General features: G+C 45.8%; 1 protein-coding gene across 3 annotated transcripts in view; it reads right to left on the reverse strand.

Moving 5' to 3' along the window:
* Positions 1–1,816: 1,816 nt before the first annotated feature.
* Entpd4 (ectonucleoside triphosphate diphosphohydrolase 4) overlaps positions 1,817–24,137 on the reverse strand; it is a 28,098-nt gene continuing 5,777 nt past the window's right edge. The window contains exons 2-13 of one of the 3 annotated variants that reach the window (XM_063234882.1): positions 18,656–18,775; positions 17,904–18,059; positions 16,904–17,109; positions 14,478–14,628; positions 13,671–13,774; positions 11,873–11,932; positions 11,468–11,622; positions 9,598–9,764; positions 7,752–8,076; positions 7,283–7,368; positions 6,280–6,441; positions 1,817–5,238 (exon numbers count right to left, since the gene is read on the reverse strand). In XM_063234882.1, coding sequence (XP_063090952.1) covers positions 5,007–5,238; positions 6,280–6,441; positions 7,283–7,368; positions 7,752–8,076; positions 9,598–9,764; positions 11,468–11,622; positions 11,873–11,932; positions 13,671–13,774; positions 14,478–14,628; positions 16,904–17,109; positions 17,904–18,059; positions 18,656–18,663 — 1,812 coding nt within the window. In that variant the 5' untranslated portion in view covers positions 18,664–18,775 and the 3' untranslated portion in view covers positions 1,817–5,006. Of the gene's footprint in view, positions 5,239–6,279; positions 6,442–7,282; positions 7,369–7,751; positions 8,077–9,597; positions 9,765–11,467; positions 11,623–11,872; positions 11,933–13,670; positions 13,775–14,477; positions 14,629–16,903; positions 17,110–17,903; positions 18,102–18,655; positions 18,776–24,137 lie in introns of all 3 variants that reach the window. The other 2 variants (XM_003479665.5, XM_005008116.4) reach the window with 2 other exon arrangements.

The raw sequence follows: 24,137 nt of genomic DNA on the forward strand, positions 1-24,137 counted from the left end.
TTCTGGATTTTTCTGGCCATAGAAGGTGTCCTTAAGGCCTTGTTTTCTTGTTTAGTTCTCTTCCATGTGACAGACTCAAGGCTGTTGAGAGAAACAGTTGAGTGGCCATGAAGCCTGGAGCCCAGATGTAATCCACCTGCCAAACAGGATCAGGGGCAAGGGACAAAAGTCCCCAGTTCCCCCTGCAGCAGGCTGTCAGCCTTAATGGATGTATTAATAGAAAGAGGCCACACAGGGTGTGTGTGTGGGGGGCAGGCTTGTTAAAAACAAAACACATCAACAGGCACACAGTGCTTTTGTTAAGGGGAGACAGAGAACAGACTGAGGCCCTGCTCCCAGACAGGGGAGGGCTGTGTTAAGACCCCTAAGGATATTGTGTTTCCAAAGGGGCTCAATCTTCTGTACTGTGCTGCGGGATCAGCAGGGCAGCCCTTTGTCTTCTGGTGACCTCTAGAAGCCTGACAAAGGTGCCATCCATGCTTCTGCTCTCAGCGAGCAAACCATTACTATTTCATCATCAAAACAAAACAAAACAACACAAAACAAAACAAATCAAAACCAAACAATCCCTGCCCCAAGCAACCCAAAGAGCCACCCACAGGGAAAACTGAACCAAGAGTAAAAACAAACACACGGGCAGAAAACGACGCCTCTCTGGAAGTCAGCACTGATAGCTTCTGGATAGGCATTGAAATTTCTCTTGCTTTCCAACAAATGGAATACCAATCCAGACATCATCAACCACCTTAGATATTTTAAGGTATGAACCCTCAGGCACAAAATCCTATTTATGTATTGTTGAAATGGCTCAGTTCTGTTTCAGGATTCCATCTCGCAGTGCACTGTCCGCCTCTCTCTCCTTTTAAAGGTGCCTTAGGCCTTTATTTTTGCTGGTCTAACAGCTGGTCTCTTCCCTTCCCATCTGTCTCTATCTTCTATTTTCATGTACGGCTCAGGCCCACTTCCTTCCTCCACAGAAACCTGTTTCTATGTTTTAAAAACAGCTGAAAGAGGCCTAGCTTTTTTTCCCCCTGGTACCAGGGTTTGAACTCACGACCTTGTGCTTGCCAGGCAGGTGCTTATGCCACTGCAAATCCCCAGCCCTGAGACCTAGCTCCTAATTTAGCTCCTAATTTGATGTTTTCTATCAGTTGTTAGAAAGGAGATTAATACTCCTCTGAGAATAAACCAAGGCTTGCAGGTTAGGTTTAAGTGTGAGATGACATAAAGTCAGCAGTTGTGACTGTGTTGCCTGAGACTAAAATCAACCAAATTGAGAAGGAAAGGTACATTTATTTGGGGCTAAGTAGGATTACAATCCACGAAGACATAGATTGAGAAGTCTTGAAAATATGCTTTGTGATTTCATAGCATTAAAGCTGCCAAGGGGGTTGGAAAACACATCGCTGGTTAGTCGAAAGTCATGACCGGTCCTCTGCTACTGATCATCACCCACTTACATTTCAGTAAACTTGTTTGGCCCAGTTTAAAAAGTTCAGCTGCAGACATATCTGAGATCTGATTGGAATGGCCTTTCATCTTCACCGAAATGTGCCAAACCAATGCCACTCCCTCTGACACTGACCCCAACCCAAGCAGATGTGTGAACACCGGTTTCTTCCTCTTAGGTTTGCACCTACACTGTGCCGTAGGCCAGGAGCCCTTATCACTGCGCTCCCAGTAAATGCCAGCGCATCTGAACTCACACTCAACTTATTTTACTGAAATTAGATCCACATTCAACTAATCATTCTCAGAAGAAAATTCAAGGGACAGAAATCTTTAGAGCAATCACAAAGAGCACTGTGTCTACTGGTCGCTGTGTGAACTTTAATTTTATTGATTCTCCAGACCGCTGTGCAAGTGAGCAACATGAGGCTGCCAGATGCAGAAGTGACAATTATTCTTATTTTAAATGAAAAACATTGGAGAAACAAACGAACAACAACAACAACAAAAATATATATATATATATATATAATTGCTCCCTTAGTTTTCTTGATTTGTAACTGCAAAATACAATTTCAGTAGCAGGACTAAGTTTTAGGTCACTCACCTAATCTATTGAAAGGAAAATTCAACATAAAAACAAAACAATGAAATAAATAACTTACGGAAGGTAGTTTTGGTGCATTGCACATTACCACATGAAACTCTAAAGCTGATTTTTTTTTTTAAAGCTTGCAGAACACATTTGCCTAAGTTTCTTGCTATGGGATACACGCTCCTGACAAGGACAGCTACCTCGGGTGGGCCTGTATGTAGAATCTGAGTACCTGCTCATCAAGAGTGCATCATGATACAACACACAGGCGGGGCGGAATGGTGGCCGGCAGCGCCTACAACACTGGCCTCGGGTCACAAGCATCTGTCACCTGACCCCTGAGCTGTAGAGCACTGCCTATGCTGAGCAGCTTAGGGGAAATGTGCAAAAAAGCCATGGGTGCAAACCCACACTTGTCTTTTACTGTGATGGCCCTATATGGACCATGCCTTTAGAATGCAGCAGCACAGGACCCAGCTATGGAACATAAGCATTTCTTGCTACCAAGATTTAAACAGAATGTGTGTCTTTGGCAAGCGTTTTACCAAGCTGCCAGTACAGTTTCCTCTGCATTCTGTGAGTAAACAGAACTGACTGCCTTCTTGCCAGTCTTGAAATGACTCAATTCTTCTCCTTTGCCATCTCACCCCATCCCTCCCCGGAATGCGACTCACTGTGGCTGCAGATAATTCTGCACAAGTGATGAGATACCTGGAAGAGCATATTTTAAACAAACTGGGGCAGGCACATTTGCTGGTCTGGTAGAAAACTCATCTTGAAACTAATCTAGCAGGAAGGTAAGTGAAACTCTGGTGTGTAAATACATTAGGATTGAAGCCTGGTCAATCCTCTCACCCACGGATGGTAACTGGGTTCCTGAAGTAAGAGAATGCGGCTGTCTATTCCCTTCCCTGGGTCAGATTGTTCTCGAGCGCCAGTGCTGCAGTTTGGATCTAGACTCCTCCCATAGGCCCATGTTCAAGCCTCAGGCCCCAGCTCAGTGCTATTGGAGACGGTAGACCCTTTCAAGGGTAGTCTAGTGGGATCTTCAGGCCCTTGGTGCTTGCCCCTGAATTAATTACGGGGCCCTTGGTTTTAGCACCAGGCATGAAGTGATTGGTTCTGCTCAGCCATGACTGCTGCCTTGTCTTAGGCCCAAAATGAAGGAGTCAAATGATCATGGACTGAAACTTTGAAACTGTGAGCCAAAATGAACCCTTTCTCTTTGTAAGCTTGTTATAGTAATGGAAAGCTGACTCATACAGGCAGCAAACTTCTCATAAAGGACCATTTAGTAAGCAGTTTAGGCCTCATGTAGTCTCTGTTGTCTATTCTTCAACTTTTATTTATTTTAAACCTTTAAAGGTTGAAAAATGTTCTTATCTCAAGGGCCTTTCAGATTTGCAACAGCTTAGCAAGCCCCACTTCAGGGAGTTGTCAGAGGAACACGGTGCTTACCAAGTACAATGGGCCTTGGAATGCTGTGTGGGGACTTCTCCTGGACACTGAGATGGGCTGCTGGGCAGGCTGCAGGCAGAGCTCTTCTGTGTTCTTTTCTACTCTGCTCCAAAACTGCAGAGCTGGACTAACATTTTGCTAAATTAAACAGGGCTTCCGAATCTGAATGCTCTCTTTAACCAATGATGCTTAATAAAGCAGGCAGTGAGTCTCAAGACACACATTTGCCACCAGCTACATAAACCTACCTGTGTTGGAGTCAGGAAGTGTATGATATGTGTGTGTGCACACCCACACGCACATGCTCTAAAAAAAGAACTTCTAAGAAACTATGCATGAAAATTCTCCACATTTACAAACTAAAGAGATAAAAAAAAACCTTAAAAATGTCAATTTGGTTGTCTTTTTTTAGATTTCTGCTTAAAAATTTGTTTTTGTCCAAAGGTGAGTTTTTTTGGTATTAAATTCAGACTCTTTCCTGGTGGTGCCAAGGACAGCTGCAGAACAGCAGTTCAGGCTTCAGAACTGGTCATGCAATGCTGGGGCTCCCCAACGACACCGGGGGGTGAGTTTTAACCAAGGGGGCTGTGGACACCGACTGGAAGCTAGAGGGGAATGCAGCAGTGAAGCAGCAGGAGCTCGCTCCTAAGAATCACGGGGTGCCCGGAATGGACACCGACCCCGGTCCTCTTACTGCTGAAGCCCGTGAAACTTCATGAATTTCCCAATTTTTTAAAAAATGAGGTGTTCTAAGGCTGTTGGAAAAACAACAACAAAAACAACAAAAACCAAAACAGGATGATGAAGGTAAGCGCAGGTGGCCAGGAAATAGGAACACCGTGCAGGCAGTGCCATCAGGTAGGCTTGTCTGCAGGAACCAGTCCCAAGGTCCTGGCCCGGGCCGTGGCATCTTTCACACATACCATGCTCTTGTCAGTAGGAGACAGCTTTCATGTTCCTTCATTGTGAACTTTTAAACTGCCTGGTTCCTATTTTTATCTATTTGAACAATTTGCCATTTTTAAATTCGCAAAGAGCACACTGGGTGACAGAGCAAGGCGACATCAGCTCCTTCAGGTGGAGCTCTGAGGCCAGACAGGACAGAAGCCCTAACCGCTTTCTGGTTCTGAGGGCGGGGCACAGCACCACAGCTGGGTGGCACCACAGAAAGCATCTTGCCATTTCTGCTGACATCGAAGTGCATCTGCTGACAACCTAATGTGCCTCTGAGCAGACCCAAATCCTACTAGTTTTGGTGGACACCCTAAGACTCTGGCTATGCAGCTCAACTCCGTGATCTCTCTTTGTCGCTGCTCCTCCGATTAAAGCTGTTAAGACATGGCTAAATGCAATACTTCTACACAGCAGGGCTCATCAAGTAAGGATTTCATTTTAAAGAACAAAAAAGGCAGAGGAGAAACAAAATCACCAAGGATAAAGAGGAGAAACCCTGAGGCAAAAATGGCTTTTCCTGCAGACCGTCCGTGGGAGGAGTGGCGCCTGCTCACAGAGCGCCGGGCCCCTTCTGTGCGGCCAGGCCCTCCTCCATCCAGAGCACTGCGCCTGTGGAGCCGCCCCGCAGCATGCGCTGGTGGATGCGCCGCAGCCGCAGCAGGTAGAGGAGGATGGAGAGCAGGACCACCAGGAAGCAGCCGGAGAACAGGTAGTGGTTGTAGACGAAGGAGACACCCCGCCAGTTGGAGTGACTGGCCCGGAACACCTCCTGCTGGATGTCTCTGCCATGTGGAGACAAAACCAACAGGACGGGTAAGAGGGCAGTGGGGAGAAACTGCTCAGGATGCAGGGTGCAGTGCCCAGTGGGGGCCCAGCCCTGCGGAAGTGCTGCCGGTCTGGCTGCTGACTCTGCTACTTGTGAACTGGGAGAGCATAAGGCCCAAGGTAGGGTGCCTTTAGGTATTTGTGAGATTACATGGGAAAGCCTGTCCCTGAGTTCCTAGCAGTTACTGGCATTACAATTTGAGTCACAAAAATCAGAGAAGGGAAGAAACCCAACACGGGTCATGTCTGTGATGTCCACTGCACACAATTTGTATAGCTGGCCAACTAACAATATTGCCCAAAGATGCTCAAATAAATGGGGGAGAAAAGGTAATATATATCAGTTAAGTAGGGCTCTTAACATGGGATCAACGAAGCTGGATTTATGAACTTGAATTGGGTAAAATGTGTATCTTTATCTTACCTAGACCAAAATTTAATATTTCTTTTGAGAGCAGAGACAACAAAGTACTATAGCAATAGCAAGGCTGTGACTATCTTACTAATGGAAATACAGATTTTTATATCCCATGAGGGTGGCTGCTGCTACAAAATATCATGGACATTCATCATTACACTGACATAGTAGAAATTACTAATTCTGTTGCCAGATCTTGTTATGCAATGAAAATATATGCCGCTATATTACAGATTTGTTTTTTGTGATAGTTTGATGGATGCATTTCAGTGAAATCGTTTTCTCTGTAATTCTGTATGGTTATATTATACATGGAGAAGTCTAAGGACATAAATGTCAAGAACCCCTGAATCAACCCTCTTGCAAGCGACAGGGTACAGACAGCAGACAATACTGCAGAGGGGGCAGCACGCTATGGGGTGGACAGCAAGGGCAGGAGGAAGCATTTGTGGGGCAAGGAGGCTTCACACTCTGTCCACAGGCAGCCGTGACAGCAACAGCCCACACATTTGCACAGCAGCTTCCATGGGACACGAGCAAAGCCTCTGGTGGGATTCTCCTTACTAAACTGGTAGCCTACCTTAAGGGCAAAAAGCGGGTCCGGTAGAGGATGGCCCCCAGGGTCCACTGCACTTCCTTGTCATACACCTGCAAGGCGGTCTTGAGGTTTCTGTAGTTGACAGGAAATGAGAAGCCCCTGTGGAACACCTCAAACATCCAGGCAGATTTGAAGCACTGATACCTGCAAACACCAAGGAGGAACAGGAGTCAGGCGGGTGTCCGGTGTCTGCGTCAGCGCGGCACAGCAGACTGCGCAGGCTCCGCCATGCTGGCTCCAGGCAGCCAGGGGAACTGCACGCTTCTCCAGCTCCTTCACTCTGCCGTGTGCCATGACAACAGCTCACCCAGCAAAATCAAACAGCTTGTGAAACCTGGTCTTGGATTTGATCCATTACCATTACAGATTTCCTTTCCACCTTTAGATAGGCCATCATTTATTTCCTGAATGCTATGCTCATAGGTTATTATAAAATGAGAAGGCAGGAAGGTCCTTTTGAGCTCTGGTATTCTGTGGTCCAAATGTTTACTAAGAGGTTTTTTTTTATACCAGAGATGGAACTCACAACCTTGAACTTGCAAGGCAGGCTGCTTATGCTGCTGTGCTAAGTCCCTGGCCCCTGAGAGGTTTATTTTTTGCAAAGCACTGTGCTAAGTAAAACGGTTGCTACACTTAGATAATAATAAAAGGAAATTAAAAAAATAGTTGGAAAGCACAGCAGAAGAGGAGGAAGTCATGGTGTAGTGAGTGCCCTGGACTCTGGGACAGGAACTGAACCTGGCTGAGTGGACACAGGGCGACTGGCAAGGGCCCATGTCGTCTCCTGAGGCAGAGGTCCAGGGAGGACCAGAGCAAGCAAAGGCATGAACGGGAAGCTGTATAGCAAAACTGAGCCCAAACACAGGCCATATCTGGGAACCAGCACCTGCCCTCATCTGACGGTAGGTGAGGAGGCACGGGCAGACTGCAGGTGGGACTGATGGCGTGCTCAAAGCGCCCTGGGCTGTGCCCGCCCACCACTCACTTCAGCCGATGGAGATCAGCATGCGATGCGTACAGTCCTCGGTCAAAGCGATCCCGCAAGATCAACCACTTTGTTGCACAGTAATCCTGAAACCAAATTTACCCAAAGTAAAACGTTAGTAAAGGACATTTTTTTTTTAAAGCCTAGGTTTCGGGGGCTGGAAACTGGTGATGCCATCAGGCAGGACAGCACAACAGGGTCAGAGTGGGAGGGGAATGGTGGGTTTGCAGCAGTGAGATCTACAGGCCTCGGGTAGGTGAGGATCAGAAGCTCTTCCTGAGGGGCAGCAGCAAACCACGGCAGGGTCAAGGCCCCACTAGAGCACGGAGGCCTGAGAGACATGGGCCAGCATCAGGGGCCACCAAGCTGTAAGGGACTTGGGACAAGGAAACCTTTGGAGGAACCCAAGGAAACACTGACGGGGCTCTCTCAGAAGCACGTGGGGGCAGACAGCTTCCTGGAAGGTCACCTTCGCGGCTTTAGCAAATTTCATGGCGTTGTAGTCTCCCCCCATGCGCAGCACATCCTCAGTGCAATAGTAGAATTCTGAAAAGCCATAGAATTCGCTGTTCTGGAAGTGAATGGGCGGCTGGTAGACCCCGTTGAGGGACGTCTGCGTCTCATTGGTTTTGTTCATCAAAGGCTGCAGAGTCTCTCGGCAGAGGTTGAAGTCTCCAGTGCCCTGCAGGTACATCTTCTGCCCGTTTTGCTGGATCTCATCTTTAATGTCCAGCGGCAGGCAGGGGTCCAGGTACGGGGAATCAGCAGTCAGACCGGTTTGTGTGCCCAGCAGCCTATGGCACATGGAGCAGATTCATCAGGGGCCAGTGTCCCTCTGTGTGCTGGGAAGCAGCTGCAAAGCAGTGTTCCTGCATGCATACTCTGTGACACTTGCAGGGCCCTGTCTGTGGGCCTCGATAACGTGGTCAGGAGAACTGGACCCCTTCCTGGCCCTCCTGGAGACTCCAACACACAATCATGTGTGTGGCAGCTACAAGAACCACGTCCACAAAAACAACCTGGCCCAGGACCTGATGTTCCCAACTCCAGTGACACCCACTGACATCCTGGCTTTCCCTGCCACTCAACTGCTGAGTGTGTGTTCTTCCAATCGGGCTACTGATATGTGAATATAACCAATAAAGAGCTCCACTACAAGCTGTTCACTTAGTTTAAAAATCAATTTCCATTATAAATAGCGGAGTTATGTCAATTTATGACCTAGGAAACACATGCAATTGCTATAGAAGTCAAGAATAGTCAAATACATCAAGCCACTGTATGTGCTGTCCTATCTCTAAGAGCCACTGACTGTATGCTATGAAGAGACTTTTAAGAAATCAGTAATAAAAGCAATGAGTAAAAATAAAGGTTTCAGGAGGTCTTCAGTAAGTCTGCAAATACGTGATTCAAATGTAATTTTCTAGCAAATGTACTAAATAGCTCAACTTGGTCTTTATTGAAGTTTGCGTCCTCACGAATTTATAAGTGGTCAGTAAGGATGCTACTGATTAGCTCTATTTAGGGCTTTACCCTTCAAAATTGTTTCCTCAAAACAAATCAGTAAGACATAATAATAAGACATCTTACATGATTCTAGGTTCCAATTAATTCATTCAAATAGCTTTTCTGTTCTTTTGGATAAATTTCAAATAAATAATTGCTATATACTTAAAAAAAATCCTTAGACTGAGAGAGTGCCACCTTTGTTTTATATGTTCTGTATTCCAGGAACTTATACTCTTCTTTGTTTTTTTGGTACTGGGAACCAGAATTAGGGCCTCACGCTTGCCAGGCAGGCGCTGTGCTGTTGAGCTACGCCCGGCCCCAGTGCGTTCAGTTTTGAAGTTTCACTGGTGAAGTTTTAAAGCCCTCTCACTCCAGATCACTCCCCGCTCCTGAGTGACTCCCTTCTCTCGGCTCCCAGCCACTGAACAGCTGCCCAGGCCTTCCCGAAGCAACAGCATCCTCTGTCTGAGTCTTCTCCAGCCCAGAGCTCACGCTCATTGCTCACTGTGGGACCCCAACAGAGCTGCAGGTGTGACATCACCCCGGCCTTCCCGCTGTTTTGTGGCCTCGGGGAATTCTCTATTCCAGCGGGTGAGGCACAGGTGTGAGAGAAAAACCCAGAAAATGCATTCTTCTGGAGCCTGATGGGGCCAGGACTGGCGGCGGTACCCTGCCACGCTCCTGGTCCTCGAGCTCCCACAGCCTATGTACTTGTGCTGAGTGAACTCCCTGGGGGGCCTGGGTCTGCTTTTGGGGAGGGGACCCCAAGTCTTCGAGGGACTGCTGTGTCATGGGAGGTGCTTTACCTGTTCTTCTGAAACACGCTGGCAAACAGTCTGTCTTCATATCTCTGTCGAGCGGCATTGCCACCAAACCCAAGGAACGTGGCGACATAGACCCGGTATACATGCTCAGTTCGGTGGACATCGCATCCCAAGTTGAATTCAGCTAACAAGTTTTTAGCTACTTCCTCCTGCAGACATAGGATGACGAATTTTAATATTTTTAAAGCAACTTTACTCCTGTTTTAAATATAACAGCTCAAAAAGTCACCTAACAGTGGCAAACATTTTTGCTTGTACGTTTCCCAAGGACTCTTTCAAGTACTCTGTTTTGTTTTTTGAGACAGGGTCTGACTGTGTCCTTCAGGTTGGCCCTAGACTCTATGTAGCTCAAGCTGGCCTTGAACTTGCTGCAATTCTGTCTCTGAGTCCTGACTGCTAGGGGATTACAGGACTGTGGCACGTCCTCTGCTTAAGTATTCTTCGTAATTTGATAGATGGTGCTGACTTGAGAAATTTCAGCTGTGCTGCATATTGGTAATACTGTGACTTTCCAAGAAAGAAGTCAGCAAAATAGTTCATACCTTCTGACCCTAGAAATGTATAAAATCTACACTGTAGACATAAACCTAAATACAGCAACTTCTCTATACACAAAAGTGATCTTTGTGATTCTATGCTTAAAAAATATCACCAGAAGGTTTTTAATTAAAATAGTAATAGTGATTCACAGAGAAACATGGTTATGCAGTGTTAAACAAAGGATACAAAAAGATCATACAAAATAAAATTGTAACTACATTTAAAGGACTATAAATAAGGAAAAAGAACGAAATTTATCAAAATGCTAATAATTTCTTTGGACGATGAGTCTATGAGAAATTTGAAATGTTTGCTATCAGTTTCCCCCCAAATTCCTTTATATGGCACTTGTTACTTTATATTAAGGATGGAAAATATGATTTACATAGAGTGTAACAGTTTGTACGGTAATGTCTGGAAATGGAAAGTGGGAAATGCATATTAAAATCCTCAATTTATGAAGAATTTTTCTTCTTCTTCTTTTTTTTTTTGGTACTGTGCCATGGAGCTACACCCTTGGCCATATAAAGCATTTTTTCAAGGAGCTTAATAAAGACACCCATGACATCTTCTGAGTGCCTTGTTGTGGGGCATGAGGATACCCTGTGTGCACTCTCATAAGATTGTAACGTATGGTCACACAACTACTGAGGGATAGGACGATGGTGTCATCTAGGCACGGCCCGCTCCATAGCCTGTGAGTTACCACACTGGGTCGTGTCCCTGCCTCCTGGGGGACAATGCAGAAGACCAGACTTCTGTGGTAATTTACAGTCACAGACACAGACCAAGTCAGGGCCCCAGCCCCCTGAGCACCACAGCCCGTGACCGAGTGCTGAGGCAGCAGGTGGAGAAAAAGCAGAGGAAACCCTGGGTTCAGTGGACATCACCTTCAGTCCTTTCCAGAAATTCTGAAGCTGACTGAGGCATGGCAAGAAAAAAATTAAAAAAAAGAATTTTCCCCAGTGATAACTTAAAAACCTGATGCTACTGAATTAAGTTTTTAAAACCCTGTTGAGAAAAGGAGTGACTGAAGAGATAATGTAAGCAAAAACTGAAGCATGCAACTGACAAGATATACCAAAGAAAAGCTAAGTCCCAAAAACAAACCAGCTGGCCTCAAGGCCCCGAGGCCATCCTGAGGCTTGGCAGAGCCCGCCTCGTCCTCCTGCCTCCTTCCTCCCGGGCTGAGAAGGTGGCACCTCGGCAAGCACAGTAAAGTTGTGTCAGACTCAGGAAACAAAACAAAAATGAATGGAGACATGTTAAATGAAAACCAAACCAACAGAAGGCAATTTGTACAGATAGTAACCTGCTGCAAGGAGGCAAAGCTTACAGTTTCGGGGACTTCATATGCTATCTGGGTGGACACGCCTCCCATGTCCAGGATGCCGGCTGTCCTCTTCCGGATGATGGCCTTGCTGTTCTCACTGCCGGGGAGGCTCACCTCCACCACGGCCTCCTCATCTGCAGAGACAGGACACACCGGTGGGAGTGGGCCAGACCCAGAGCCTGGGTCCTCCTGAGGCCGCTTTGTTTTCTGAGGTTATGTTTCGCGCAGGAGGGCAGCCCTGCCTCTCCTCCCAGCAAGACTGAGGCTGACAGTGCCTGCTCCCGCTCTGCTCCTGCACACTTGGCCGCGTCACTGACCCAGCTCCCTTCTCAGCTCTGACCACAATTTCCGGTCAGATCCATTAGCTGCCAGCCAGACACTCACCCTCCTCAATATGCTCAAATCGTCCAAGGACAAAATTAATGCCGATCCACGCGTACACACCTACAGTCAGTGAACAGAGCAAAAATAGGAAAATCTAAGTTTTGAAACATTTTCTGTTTCAAACTCTTATCAATGCAGTCTGTGCAAACATCTCATGTATTTTAATCTCTATTCTCAAAAATATCACTAAATGGCATATTTCTATTATTATTTTTTCCTAGTAGTTTCCAAGAACTCTCAAATGTTTAGCATTTTTATATTTTGTTTTCTGAGAAAGGTCTCGCTTCGTAGTTTACGCTGGCCTTGAACTGACGATGCAGCCCAGGCTGACCTCAAACTCAAGGCAATGTACCTGCCTCAGCGTTCCAAGTGCTGGGACTGCTGGCCTGTGCCACCAGGCTTGGCTCTGAATGTTGCCAGTTATAGTTTTATGTCTTTCATAGAGGTTGAAACTATAATTCCTCTGGTACTTGTTTTCCTTTGAAACTTCAAGATTGTTTCAAAATATCACATTTTAAAAATTTTTTATGAAGTTTTATTTTTGTAGGAAATTAAACCTATCAATTGCAAAGTTTTACAAATTCAAGTTACCTTCTACTCTGGTATTTCCTTTATTCCTGAAATTCACTCGTTTGCCAAGTCTGATCCATTTCTGCGTCATTTCTATACCCAATTTCTACCCACTTTTCACTGCCACGTGGTTCCTGTCATTTCAGAGTGTGGAAGTGACGGGCTGTCTAATCGGTCCTTCTGTCCTACCCATCCTGGGAAGCCCACTCTGTCCTCTGCACTGTGGGCTGATCCACAGAACGAAGTTTTAACCCTTGGGCTGGCACGTCCAACAGTGATCTGGTTTGTAATGCTACTACCACCTTTCTCACAGGCCACCATCCAGGCAAACCCGCTGTCCAGGTCATCCTTACCGACCTGAATCGACTCGGGCATTTCTTCTGCTTGGTATGTGTTCCGAGCCCAGCCTCACCCTCTGGTGTGGTCAATTCACAACATCCCTTTGCAGCACAGTGGCATAATTCAAAAGGTGACTTCCCCACTGATGGTCCCACCTGGGGGAAAAAATGCCTCTCTCTCCAACCCCCACAGTGTTTCCCTTATCTTCCTTTGGCTCCTGAAGTGACCTCTTACAGTTCTGTGTTCTTCACTGGTCTGTGAGTAGCTCCACGGCAGTCCGCCTACCTCTGTGCGTTCTGCGGGGCCTTTCACAGAGGAAGAACTTGCTGAACTGACAGACGACTTGGAAATAGACTTTACTTTTAGGTCTCCATTTCTACCAAGCTATGCCCCAAGTAATTCCACTAATTTATTTAATTCTCAAGTAGAATCACTTCTTTGAAGACAGAACTAATTTGAGAATTTCTGTTCTCTAGTGAGTAAGTCAGGGTTCCAACAGCCCAACAACGCTCCCAGTCCAGCAAGCCACATAGCACAAACCTCTTCCATCACAATGAGTTCAAAGTCTGCTCCCTAAACATTGGGAAGGTAAACTGTTATTTCTGCTATTTTTTAATGACTGCAACATTTGGACTAGGGATATAGCTCAGTGGCACAGGGCATGCCTGGCAAATGTAGGCCTTAAGTTTGATTCCCGGTACCAAAAAAAAAAGAAAGAAAATTTGAGTAATAAAGGCCAGGCATTAGGAAACTCATTTAATCACTTAAAGATAGTATTTCAAGGATATGAATTCCCCAAGCTTGTATTAAAAATAATTCAATATAGCAATACTGGGAAGGATGTAAAAGAACATCTCCCCAGATCTCCCCTGAAGGCTCATACACCAACCTTCTTGTTTTCCGGAAATGACTTCAGCGTGTGAGTCAGAAAACAGAAAGTCAAAGTGCACAGGGATGTCAGTCAGGAGGTCTTCCAGGATGGCCTTCTGCTGGCTGTAAGGCAACCCAAAATTCACGTGTCAAAAGAATGTGTCCTCAATTTCTCTATTCTGAAAAGAAGAAACACAATTCCCATGGCTCTGATATAGCCTACATGAAATACTTTTTGTTTCTGCATTAATGGGGTTTGACTCCAAGGCCTTGCACACACTAAGCAAGTGTCCTCTACCAAGCGACAAACCCAGGATTTCTTTTTTTTTTTTCATTTTATTTTGAGATAAGGGCTTGCTGAGTTGCCCAGGCTGGCCTTGAACTTAGGGATTCTCTTGTCTTAGCTTCCTGAGTTGCTGAGGTTACAAGTATGTTAACCACACTAGCCTAAAATAGCTCATTTTAAACATAGAGCAATTCGTTCAAACTATTATTTTAGGAATGATTTTTTAAAACAAAAAGCTGTGTGAACTGTATGATTCCTAGATGTAAAACTGTAACTACACATATGCCTTAAACAGTAAAACAGATTATGTTTAAAATGACACACTTATGGTTTTCAGTTATAAACAAGTACATTGAATGCTACTTGGTGGGTTGTGGCCAGGGAACAGCTCTGGGACCACTCCTCCATATGAAGACAGGAACCTGAATGTCTTGCTTCTGATGCTGGTGGCAATAGGTGACAGTGATGGCAATGAGGGAGGCAGGGAGGAGGGGGGGAGATGGGAGCACTGGCGGCCCCGGCCCTGGTGAGCAGGGTCACCTTTTAGGAAGGACTCTCATGCCAGCTGTGCAGAGGATGTAGAGAGGTGTCTCTTTGTGTTTTGCTCGTGGCACGTGCTCTGCAGCGAAGTTCAGCAGTGGAGAAATGTAATCGCTGACTTTCTCCGGAGAGGTAGCAAATTCTGAGATGCCTAGAGAAACAGGATGAGCCAGTCACAGGCTTCTTCAGTGGCCCAGGCTGGTGCAAAGTAAGCTATCCTCTCCTCCCTTAGTGCTGCCGCCCCGCTCTCCTCACTGCTTGGCACTGAGCGGTCACTCGCATGCCCTCTGCTGTCATCAACCACTTCTGGCCTCACAAGCATCACCCCTCCGTGGGAAGCTCACATACTCACACGGCTGCTGCCACATCTTCAAGCCAGGGGTCTCCACATCTCACCGCCAGGCCCCAGCCCCTCGGTTCCTCCATTTGCTCTAAGTCTGGCCTGTGTACTCAACCACCCTCATCTCTTGCCAAGTTCCTCCCATTCACTAGTGGCTCCGCTGAACTAACAGATCAGCCTACCAGACCTGTGCGCCCCACCAGGAAGAGCCTTCTTTCTCTCCTCTTTCACCTGGCTGACTTCCTCACGTCACCTCAGCTCCTCCTCCATGGCACCGTCCCAACAGAAGCCTAACAGAGATGAACTCTCGCTGCATCCTCCACATCTCAGCCCTGCTCGTTACACTCCCTATGCCATGGCAAAATCACTTACTCGACTGCCTGTCTCACCACCACTGCAGGTTTCTGAAGGGTACACACTGTGTCTTGTTTAAGTGAATTTGTACCCACTGCACCTAACACAGTGCCTGGCAAACACTCAGTGACCATCTGCTGAATGAGCACGTAAGGCATCGGTGGTGAGCTGCTTTGGGCACCTGTGCCACAGCGGGCTGTGTGTATCACTGAAGGCTCCAACATTGACCACCGCCAATGGAAGTAAGAGACTGCCACTGAGCCTCCAAGGGTGAGAATGAATAGACTCTGGAAGGCCAAAATTTCCTTGTTTCACAGATTCAGAGATTGTGGACCAGAAAGGTGAGTGGTTTGTCAAAAGAATCTGTAGAAAATGGACTGAAAGACAAGCCTTTTGTATTACATATAATGCAATTTCAAGACCAACCCCCAAACTGGCTATAATATAAATTTCTATAGCCTTGCTACAAACAAAAGTGCCCAGGTTTCAAGACACAGAAGTGTTATAAAAAGTACCCCAACTGCCCTCTTGACACTGCACAGTGAGAGGGAGCCATGCTAAGGCTGGTTTTACTAAGACGCTCGTGTATACTGTGGGATGATGTAGTTGCCCCTTTGTTTCAAAAGGACAACTCTAAGGTGAGAACACTTTCATTTTACTCCATGAGAAGTGCTTAATTCCCAAGTGAACCTGGTATAAAAGGCTAACGGCAATGCAAGCTGCTTTACTGAGTTTTATTAGTCTTGTAGTGAGCTTTCATTTGATCAACATTAACCCTGAAAATCATTCTAGATTGGTACAAATTTCAGTAGGACCGTAGAAAATTGAAAGTCATTCACTAAGTCTTTGTTCATGGAAATAAGACTTTGATATTACTTATATTTCTGAAATGGGGATAATAAGTTACTATAATTAAGATTTATCAATATTCTTTTTAAAAATTTTTACTTGACATGCAATAACTGCATATTTGGGGGGTACTGCGATAATTCGATACAGGTATACAATGTATGATGATCAAATTGGAGTAATTAGCATTTCAATCTCTTCAAACATTTGTCATTTCTTTGTTATCTTGAGTATTTTAAAAGTTAATTTCCTCAGATAGTTTGGATTTAACGTGAGTTACTACATTCATAGGACAAAATAAGAGCTCTGTACCTTTATTAAGATCTACAGCTGTTTAAAGTTAGGGCCAGGTGTATAGCTTAGTGGTACAGTGCCTGCCTGCCAAGCACAAGGTCCTCAGTTTGATTCATGATACTAAAACAAACAAACAAACAAACAAACAAAACAAAATCAAAGAAATTTAAGATTTGCAGTTATTAACTCTCAAGACAAAGCAAGATAAAGTCATTTTCAAATATTCCTGAGGTCTCTATTCCTAAAGCTCTGGACAGAAGCTGCCACTCACAGAAATGGTAATGATACCTTTAACCACTGATTTAATGGGGGCCAACCCTCAATGTCACGTGTCATATTGGCCTAGAAATGAAAAATGAGACATGATTATATTACCTGTTTTAAATTCTATGATCACCCTTATTATATAATCTAGATGATTAGAAACATTTGGGGTAATTTGTAAAAACCACAAACATATGCCAATGTATCACAGTACAGATTTTCCTGAGTTACCTGCAATTGCCTTGTTATCAGCATTGAGGGATGGGGGAGGACAGAAAGGCACCGCAGAACGTAGGTGACGGCACAGACGGTCTGCGTCACCTACCTGGTTTTATTTTCATCACCACGGGCTTTCGGTTCTTATCCCTCATTTGTCTGATGTCCAGCAGATCATGAGGGTTGCCGTTGTGCCTCGGCCAACAATAGACAAAGACCCGAGAGCCACTGCTCCCACAGTCCACCACGATCCCGTAGTTCACATTGGGGTTGTTGGTGTCTGTGGCTTCAATGTCGGTCACTCGGGCCAAGTATCTGGGGTAGCAAAACACATGCGCCTTTACTGAGACGAGATGCTGTCCTGTGCTTGAATGACAGAGAAACTGCAAAGCACAAATGCCAGCTGGGACTTCCAGGCTTTGTCGGAGGATTGGTACGGCAGTCCCACCACGGCCAGAGAGGGGGAAGAGACAGGAGAGTTGATGTTGATGAATAAGCCCACACTCATTACACCTGGACAGAAGGTCGCACAGGCTCCAAAAAGCAAACTCTCTCCAAACTGCAAAGTTTAGTCAAAACCCAGCTTAAAACACTAGAGAGGTGCGCTTCTACCTAAGTAATTATCTGAGGGCCTCTTTCAGTTTGGCGCTCACGCTACGAGGTGGAACAGAATCTGATTCCCACAACCATGTGGTCCTCATGTGCCAGCCTCCCCACAGAAACCCCTGAGCCAGGAGCTGATGGTGCGCTGCCTGAATACTGTGCTCCCACCACCGAATTCACTTGTGAAAAACCAAACTGCCACCGTGATATTACCACCTGGGGGTGATTAGATCTTGATGGCTAAGAGCCCAGACAGCCCCCCACCTTCACCATGCGAGGGTACAGCGGAAGGGACAGGGTTCCACCTACGATCCAGGAAAACAGGCCCTTGCCAGATGCAAAAGCTTCTGGCACCCTAATCCTGGACATCTCGGCCTCCAAATTATGAGAAATATATGTCTCCACTGTTTATAAGCCGCTGCCCACAGTATTCTGTTACAGCAGCCAGGACACACTGAGCCACAAGGACGGTGTCCCTTCTCGAAACAAATGAGTTTCCCTCTTACCTTTGAAACTTCTTGTCTCTGGAGAGTCGCCCATACTTATTTCGGATTATGACAACAGAGAAGTATACAAGTGAGACAGCAGCAGCCAAGACGCTAATGACAATGATTTGGCGTAAATTGGTATTCAGAATTCGTGGACAGCTCACTGGAGAGATGCTGAAATGCCATGAAGCAGGAAAGAGACAGGAGATGCCAATCCTGAAACACCAAATGAGAGCTTCTAAAGCAACACGCTCTCAAGGGGCCTCCTCTCACCTGAGCGGATTCCGCAGTAAGACGCGTGGCCTCCGTTCACCCTACTTCCCCACCCACTGCTGTCAGGAAGGAAACTTTCCTTCTCAGTTTGTCAGGACAAGATGCTCATTCTGAAACTATTATTAGGCTTTAATGGACTAAAACGGCTTGGTGAACAGGAGGTGGCCTGCTAGCCCCATGAGCTTTGTGGTTTCTTGACTCCATGGAGGTTCAGAGCCATTGCAGCCTCCTCCTCCTCTCAGAAGCAGTATCAGCTCTGCTGTGCTTAACATAATCCCCACAGAACACAGAAGTGCAGGCTTTAACTGCAGCCTCCAATCGGACATTATCACTTTCTTCCTGGGACAGATGTCTCGCTTGGCCTCAGGGGACTAATGGTATTCATCAGCACGACCTCCAACACTTTCCTCTTGGGATTTTTTTTTTCTTCCAGCAAGGAAGATTTTCACACCAAAATCTCACGTATAATAGCACCAGGCACTAGGGTCACCACTCACCTCCCCATACTGAAAAAAAGGCCAGCGACCAGGCAAGGCTATGGGGGGTCCGTATGCCTTACACAGTTACGGCAACAGTGCTGGGGTCCTTCTTGAGTCACCGTCCTTCTGTTCCAGGAACTGGGAAAAATCAAAGATAGCAAAATCAGGAAAAAGTGTATTCCTGTGAAGTGTGTGCTTAAAGCCAACCATCTACCAATGGATAGACAGGTACCTCTGTGCTGAAACTGTTGGAAGGGTTTATTCTGGGCAATCTAAGTTAATTTTATGCTGCTGTTAATGTACGCCTAAATCAAGAGTCTGGAACTTAATTCACACTCACCCCAATACTGAGACATTATATAGGCTTTGAATAGCTCAATACTCTATGTTAAGGAAGGCGTGGAGAGATAGGCAGAACGATGAAATGAATAGGGCGGTCTGCTCAGGAAGGTCTGTATTAGACTTCACTTTTATATACAAAGCACCCTACAGGGTGCTATGTCCCCAAGTCCCTGTTCTTTTCACCTCCTCCTCCTGCCCTAGACCACACATCACAGAGACCAGGGGCCTCCAGCACGAGAGCTGATGGTGCAGAGGATATTTCTCAGTCTCTCTTCTTGGTTCGGGAGGTTGCTTTATCTCTTTGAGCTTCTCCAGTCTTTGATCTTATGTAGTCTGCTTCTTGGCTCTTGATTCTGGATCCTCCTGGCTGTCTGCTCCTGCACCCACCAGGGCTCTGTCTCTTTTAACTTAAGCCCTGCTCCTGTTCAACTTCATCACTGCTGCACTTACCAGGTAATGCAAACATTTCTCCACTGGTTTCTCTCCTGAGCTGCACCTTCAAGCCTCTCCGAGATATCTCCACCTGATGCTTGCACCGGCAATGCAACCCATTTTTAAGCTGTAATTCCCTCTTTTCTCTTGGTCTCATCAAGCTGCACAAATCAAGAAAGCTATGCCTGACGTCTGCTGCCATTTCATCTTCCATACGCCACTTCATCTTCCATACCCAATTTCTTGGATTGCTACCATTTCTTTAACTTCAACTCTCCTAAAACCTTTCCTTTATCACCTTTCCCAAGGCCAGGCAGTACCTCTTCACTGCTGTTCTCCCGCAGTGCCCCCAGGGGCTCTAAAAGGCTGCCCCAATGCCCTCAGGCACAGAGTCTGCCTCTGAGGTTGGAATCCACACTTTCCCCACTCAGGACGGTGATCACATTACTGACGCATCAAATTCCTCCTGGGGCTCCCAGCCACTTACATGCAGAGGCTTTATTGTGCCGACGAAGTCCTGCAGCTCTGGCCACCTGTTCATCTACCCTCTGCTGTTCACAGAACTCCAGCCAAACTGGTGCCCCTTCACTCAAGAATGGCAGGCACACTGGTCTCTGACTTTCTGCTCCCTCTGCTTGACAGCCACCTGCAGGGCTCTTTTCTTCCCAGAATACATAACAGTAAACGTTCCCTCCTACCATTTACCTTTTTCTCCTTAGCACTGACATCTTTCGTAGATACCTACATAAGTATTTATTTTGAGCCAGGGCCTATTCCAAGTGTTCTACAAATATGAATTTAGTCCTAATGACCTAGTAGGTAGGTGCCATTATCAGCCACTTTACAGATGAGACAGAGGGGCTAAGTGACTTGCCCAAAGCCATATAGCTAATAAAAGGCAGAGCTGGTGTCTAAGCGCAAGGTAACAATCCTCTGACACTTCGTGAGCACTGTCTGCATGTCTATTCACCGATCTTCCCACTTAGAACACAAGTTCTGCGGGGCCAGACTCAGGTCTGCCTGGGTGGTGGCCACCTTCCTACCCTGGCAGATTTGAAGCTCTTTCCTGGGTTCAGAGTTTAGGGCTCTACAAGGTTAAGAGTGTCTACAGTGATCTTTCCAGAACACAGAGGAACTCCTTGCCTGCAGCCCGTCTCCCACTGGGGGGGCTAGGGGTAGGGAGTCCTAACCCTGCAAGAAGTAACAGAGGCCTTTCATGTCCTGGGCCTGTACGTGCCATGCACAACTATTTAAAATCTAACAACAGGTGAACGCTTTGTTTCTGGGGGGCAAGAGCCTCACAAATGCTCAAAGCTTCACACTCTCCACAGGCCAGTGCAGGTGTGAAAGAGGGACAGCTACACAGCAAGCGCCGGGGAGCGCTGAGCAAGTCCCTGTCCCGGTCTCCATGTGTACCTGAAGACCCAGTTGGTCTAAACACAGGATCCCCAAAAAGCCTTGTACTCCTCGGCACTCGCAGAACGCCCCTCTCGTGGGTCTCAGCGGGGGTTCCTGAGTCCCCAGGGCACACTCCTCTGCGGCCACCTCCCCAAACTCCAATCCCTGGGTCTGCTTATTGCAGCAGTGCGCCCGGGCTCTGCATCTGGGGCTGACTCATTAATCCTGCGAGTCCTACAAGGGTGGAACCTGCCTGTTACTCTTCTGTTTCCCCAGTGACCCATGACTTGCCACACGAGTGACGCGAAACCATCATTCGTTTCATGCCTGGTTAGAAATGAGGCACACGGAGAGGAATCTAAGCCAGGCATGGTGACACACTTCTGAAATCCTAGTACTGTGGGAGGCTGAGGCAGGAGGGTTGAAGCTCAAAGACAGCCTCGGCAAATTAAAGAGACTCTGTCTCATAAAAAACAAAAGGGCTAGGACTGCAGTTCAGCGCCAAGGTCCTGGGCCCATTCCCACAAGGAATAAATAAATAAATGCAGCGCTTAAGAACTTCGAACCCAGTAGAAGGGATAAAAAAGACACACAAAGATATATGCAGTGAGAAATAATAATGCAGACTGAGGGGGAAATCACTGGAGTGTGAATTTTACTATAGTACCCATATTGTGTCACGCACCCCAAATTCAAGACAAGCAATATTTGTGATTTAACTTTAAACAAACAAACAAAAAACAAAAAAGTACCAATTACCTTGTATTTAAAGAAATTTTAATATTTTTATAAAATAGTTATCTTTTTTTATGTGTGTGGGGTGCTGGGAATTGAATTCAGGACTTCGTGCTTGCCAGGCAGGCACTGCACCACTGAGCTGCATGCCTAGCCCCTAAAATAGTTACCATTTAGCATTTCAATATGGTGAAATTATTAAATCATATCTTTTGCTAGAATTCTAATGTCTTAAAAGATTTAAATACTAAATACTCATAGAAAGAGATAACCTTTTGTTATGTATTTATGTAGGAACCTTATTGGTTCCTACAAATTACACCAATGTCTGAAAATATCAGTGAAAGAAAATATGATTTTACAACCAATCCCTTCCAAAAAATACATGATTTGAGAAAAGCATTTTTAAACATTCATTATAAAAGGCAAACGGCCTATACATATAAGACATTCTTATAAAATAAGAGACACACTGGAACAGAAAAACTGGCAAGGACTTCCGGGAGAACATAGCGGATAGATAACAGCAGCTACAGAGGCTCTCTGAGATAGCCAGCTTAGATTCCAGAAATGGTGCGGTGTGGGGAGTCCTAAGCAGGGGAAGATATACCCTGCTGACCCAGGAACGAACTAAGCTGAGAGAAACCAACTGGAAATGCAATTCTGGTGCTACAACTGAAACAGCTAAAGTCTCAGTGCCGAAGCTGGAACCTGCGCCTCTGGAAACTGCGGCTTGAAATTCCTGCTGCTGCTGCTGAATCTGAATCTGCACAGCAGGGATAAAGATGCAAAAGCTCTGAGAGCAGGAATCGGTAAACCGAATTGAGAGCAGGGCTGGTGGGGAGCCCTGCATCGACCTGTGGTGAGTGAGAGGAATGGGGACCCTTCCATAGACTAGGAGGCTCCAACAGAGGACATTCTGGGATTGGGCAGGCTAGGGAGAACAGGACGCTGCATTGACTTCAGTCACATATTCCCCTCTCAAGTGGGATTGGTGGGGAGCGCTTGACCTGGGTGACGCCGTGGACTAAGACCCAGTAGGCTAGCCCAAACCAGGTCCCTGGGTCATGCAGTGCACTCTAATGCAGTGAAGCCTTTAGCAGGTTGACTGACCTGGAGGGGCGGGCCCAGCATAGGCTGCCCAGGTCTGTGTCTTCCTAGTATACTGCAGTGGGTGGGAATACCTAGCCAGAGTGATTCAAATAAACTGTAACCGACAAAGAAAGAAACTGGGCCTACTACATATGCTTGTATGGAAGGAACAAAAAGTATGGGAAGAGGGAGCAACAAGAAAGGGTCCTCAGTCCCCAATCCTGAGAACACTGATCCACGAAAGGTAAATGCAAAGGAGAATGAGGACAGAAAACACGCAATATCAGGCATGGCACCAATAGAAATAAAGCGATATCTCCGGGACCTCATAGATGAGTTCAAAGGTGAAGTATTTAACCAAGTAAAGCAAGATATAAGTAGAACAGTTAAAGAAATGCTAAGCACCTCCCAAGAAAAAACAGACAGTGGAATGGAAGAACAGAAAAAAAGGGGAGAATGGTTTGATGGAGAAAATAGAGAAAATGTAGAATATATGAAGCAGGTTCAAAGAGATTACCAGGAGACTAAAAACTCTATTGAAAGCTGGCATAACAGCTTGAAAGAAACTAAGGATAGACTATCTGAACTGGAGGGCAGATATGTAATGTGGGAGCATGAAGGAAAAACTTCTTAAAAACAACAAGGAAACAAGCAGTAACAGTACAAAGGCTAGAAGATCATAAGAGGATCTATAACTTAAGAATTAAGAATGTAAAGGAAGAAACAGGGATACAAACAAATGAACTGCAAAGGCTATTCACAGGAATAATCAAAGAGAACTTCCCTAATATGGGAAAAGGTAAAGATACTCAGATCTATGAGGCACACAGTATCCCAGCCACCTACAGTCCAAACAGAACTGCACCCAGGCATATAATATTCAAAATCCCAGAAATCCAATATAAGAACAGAATATTAAAATCTGTCAGAGACAAGAAACAGATCATTTACAAGGGAACACCCATCAGAATTATAGCAGACTTCTCGGCACAAACCATCAAATCACAAAGAGTATAGGCGAAATAATTCAAGCTTTAAAAGACAATAACCTCCAGCCAAGATTGATATATCCTGCACAACTGTCCCTAGAAATTAATGGAGAAACAAGGTGCTTCCAGGATAAAGAGGAACAAGGGGAATTTGCAAGCACCAATTCAACTCTACAGAGAATACTGCATGACATTCTAAAATAGAAAAATACCAAGATTCCAGAAACAGTGGCAGAGAGGCCACAATGAATGGAGCAGAAAGCAAACTGAAGACGACAAACTGACAACTAATGACAGAAAAAGAGCTCCATAGAAATGAGGCAGAGAAAGTTGGATGGTATAAACGACTATTTTGGAGAAAACAAGACACCATGATAGCTAGTGCTGATTTAATATCATCTTCTTTTGAAGTCTCATCAAGTTTTTGTTCTTCTGTCTCCATCAGTCTTAACATGTTGTATCTTATTGGATTTTATTATATGTGATAATATAAACAAAAACTTTTATAGACA

Source organism: Cavia porcellus, unplaced genomic scaffold (assembly GCF_034190915.1).
Source record: "Cavia porcellus strain 051 isolate PalLab524CR breed Dunkin Hartley unplaced genomic scaffold, mCavPor4.1 scaffold_24, whole genome shotgun sequence".
NCBI classification, from domain to species: Eukaryota; Metazoa; Chordata; class Mammalia; order Rodentia; family Caviidae; genus Cavia; species Cavia porcellus.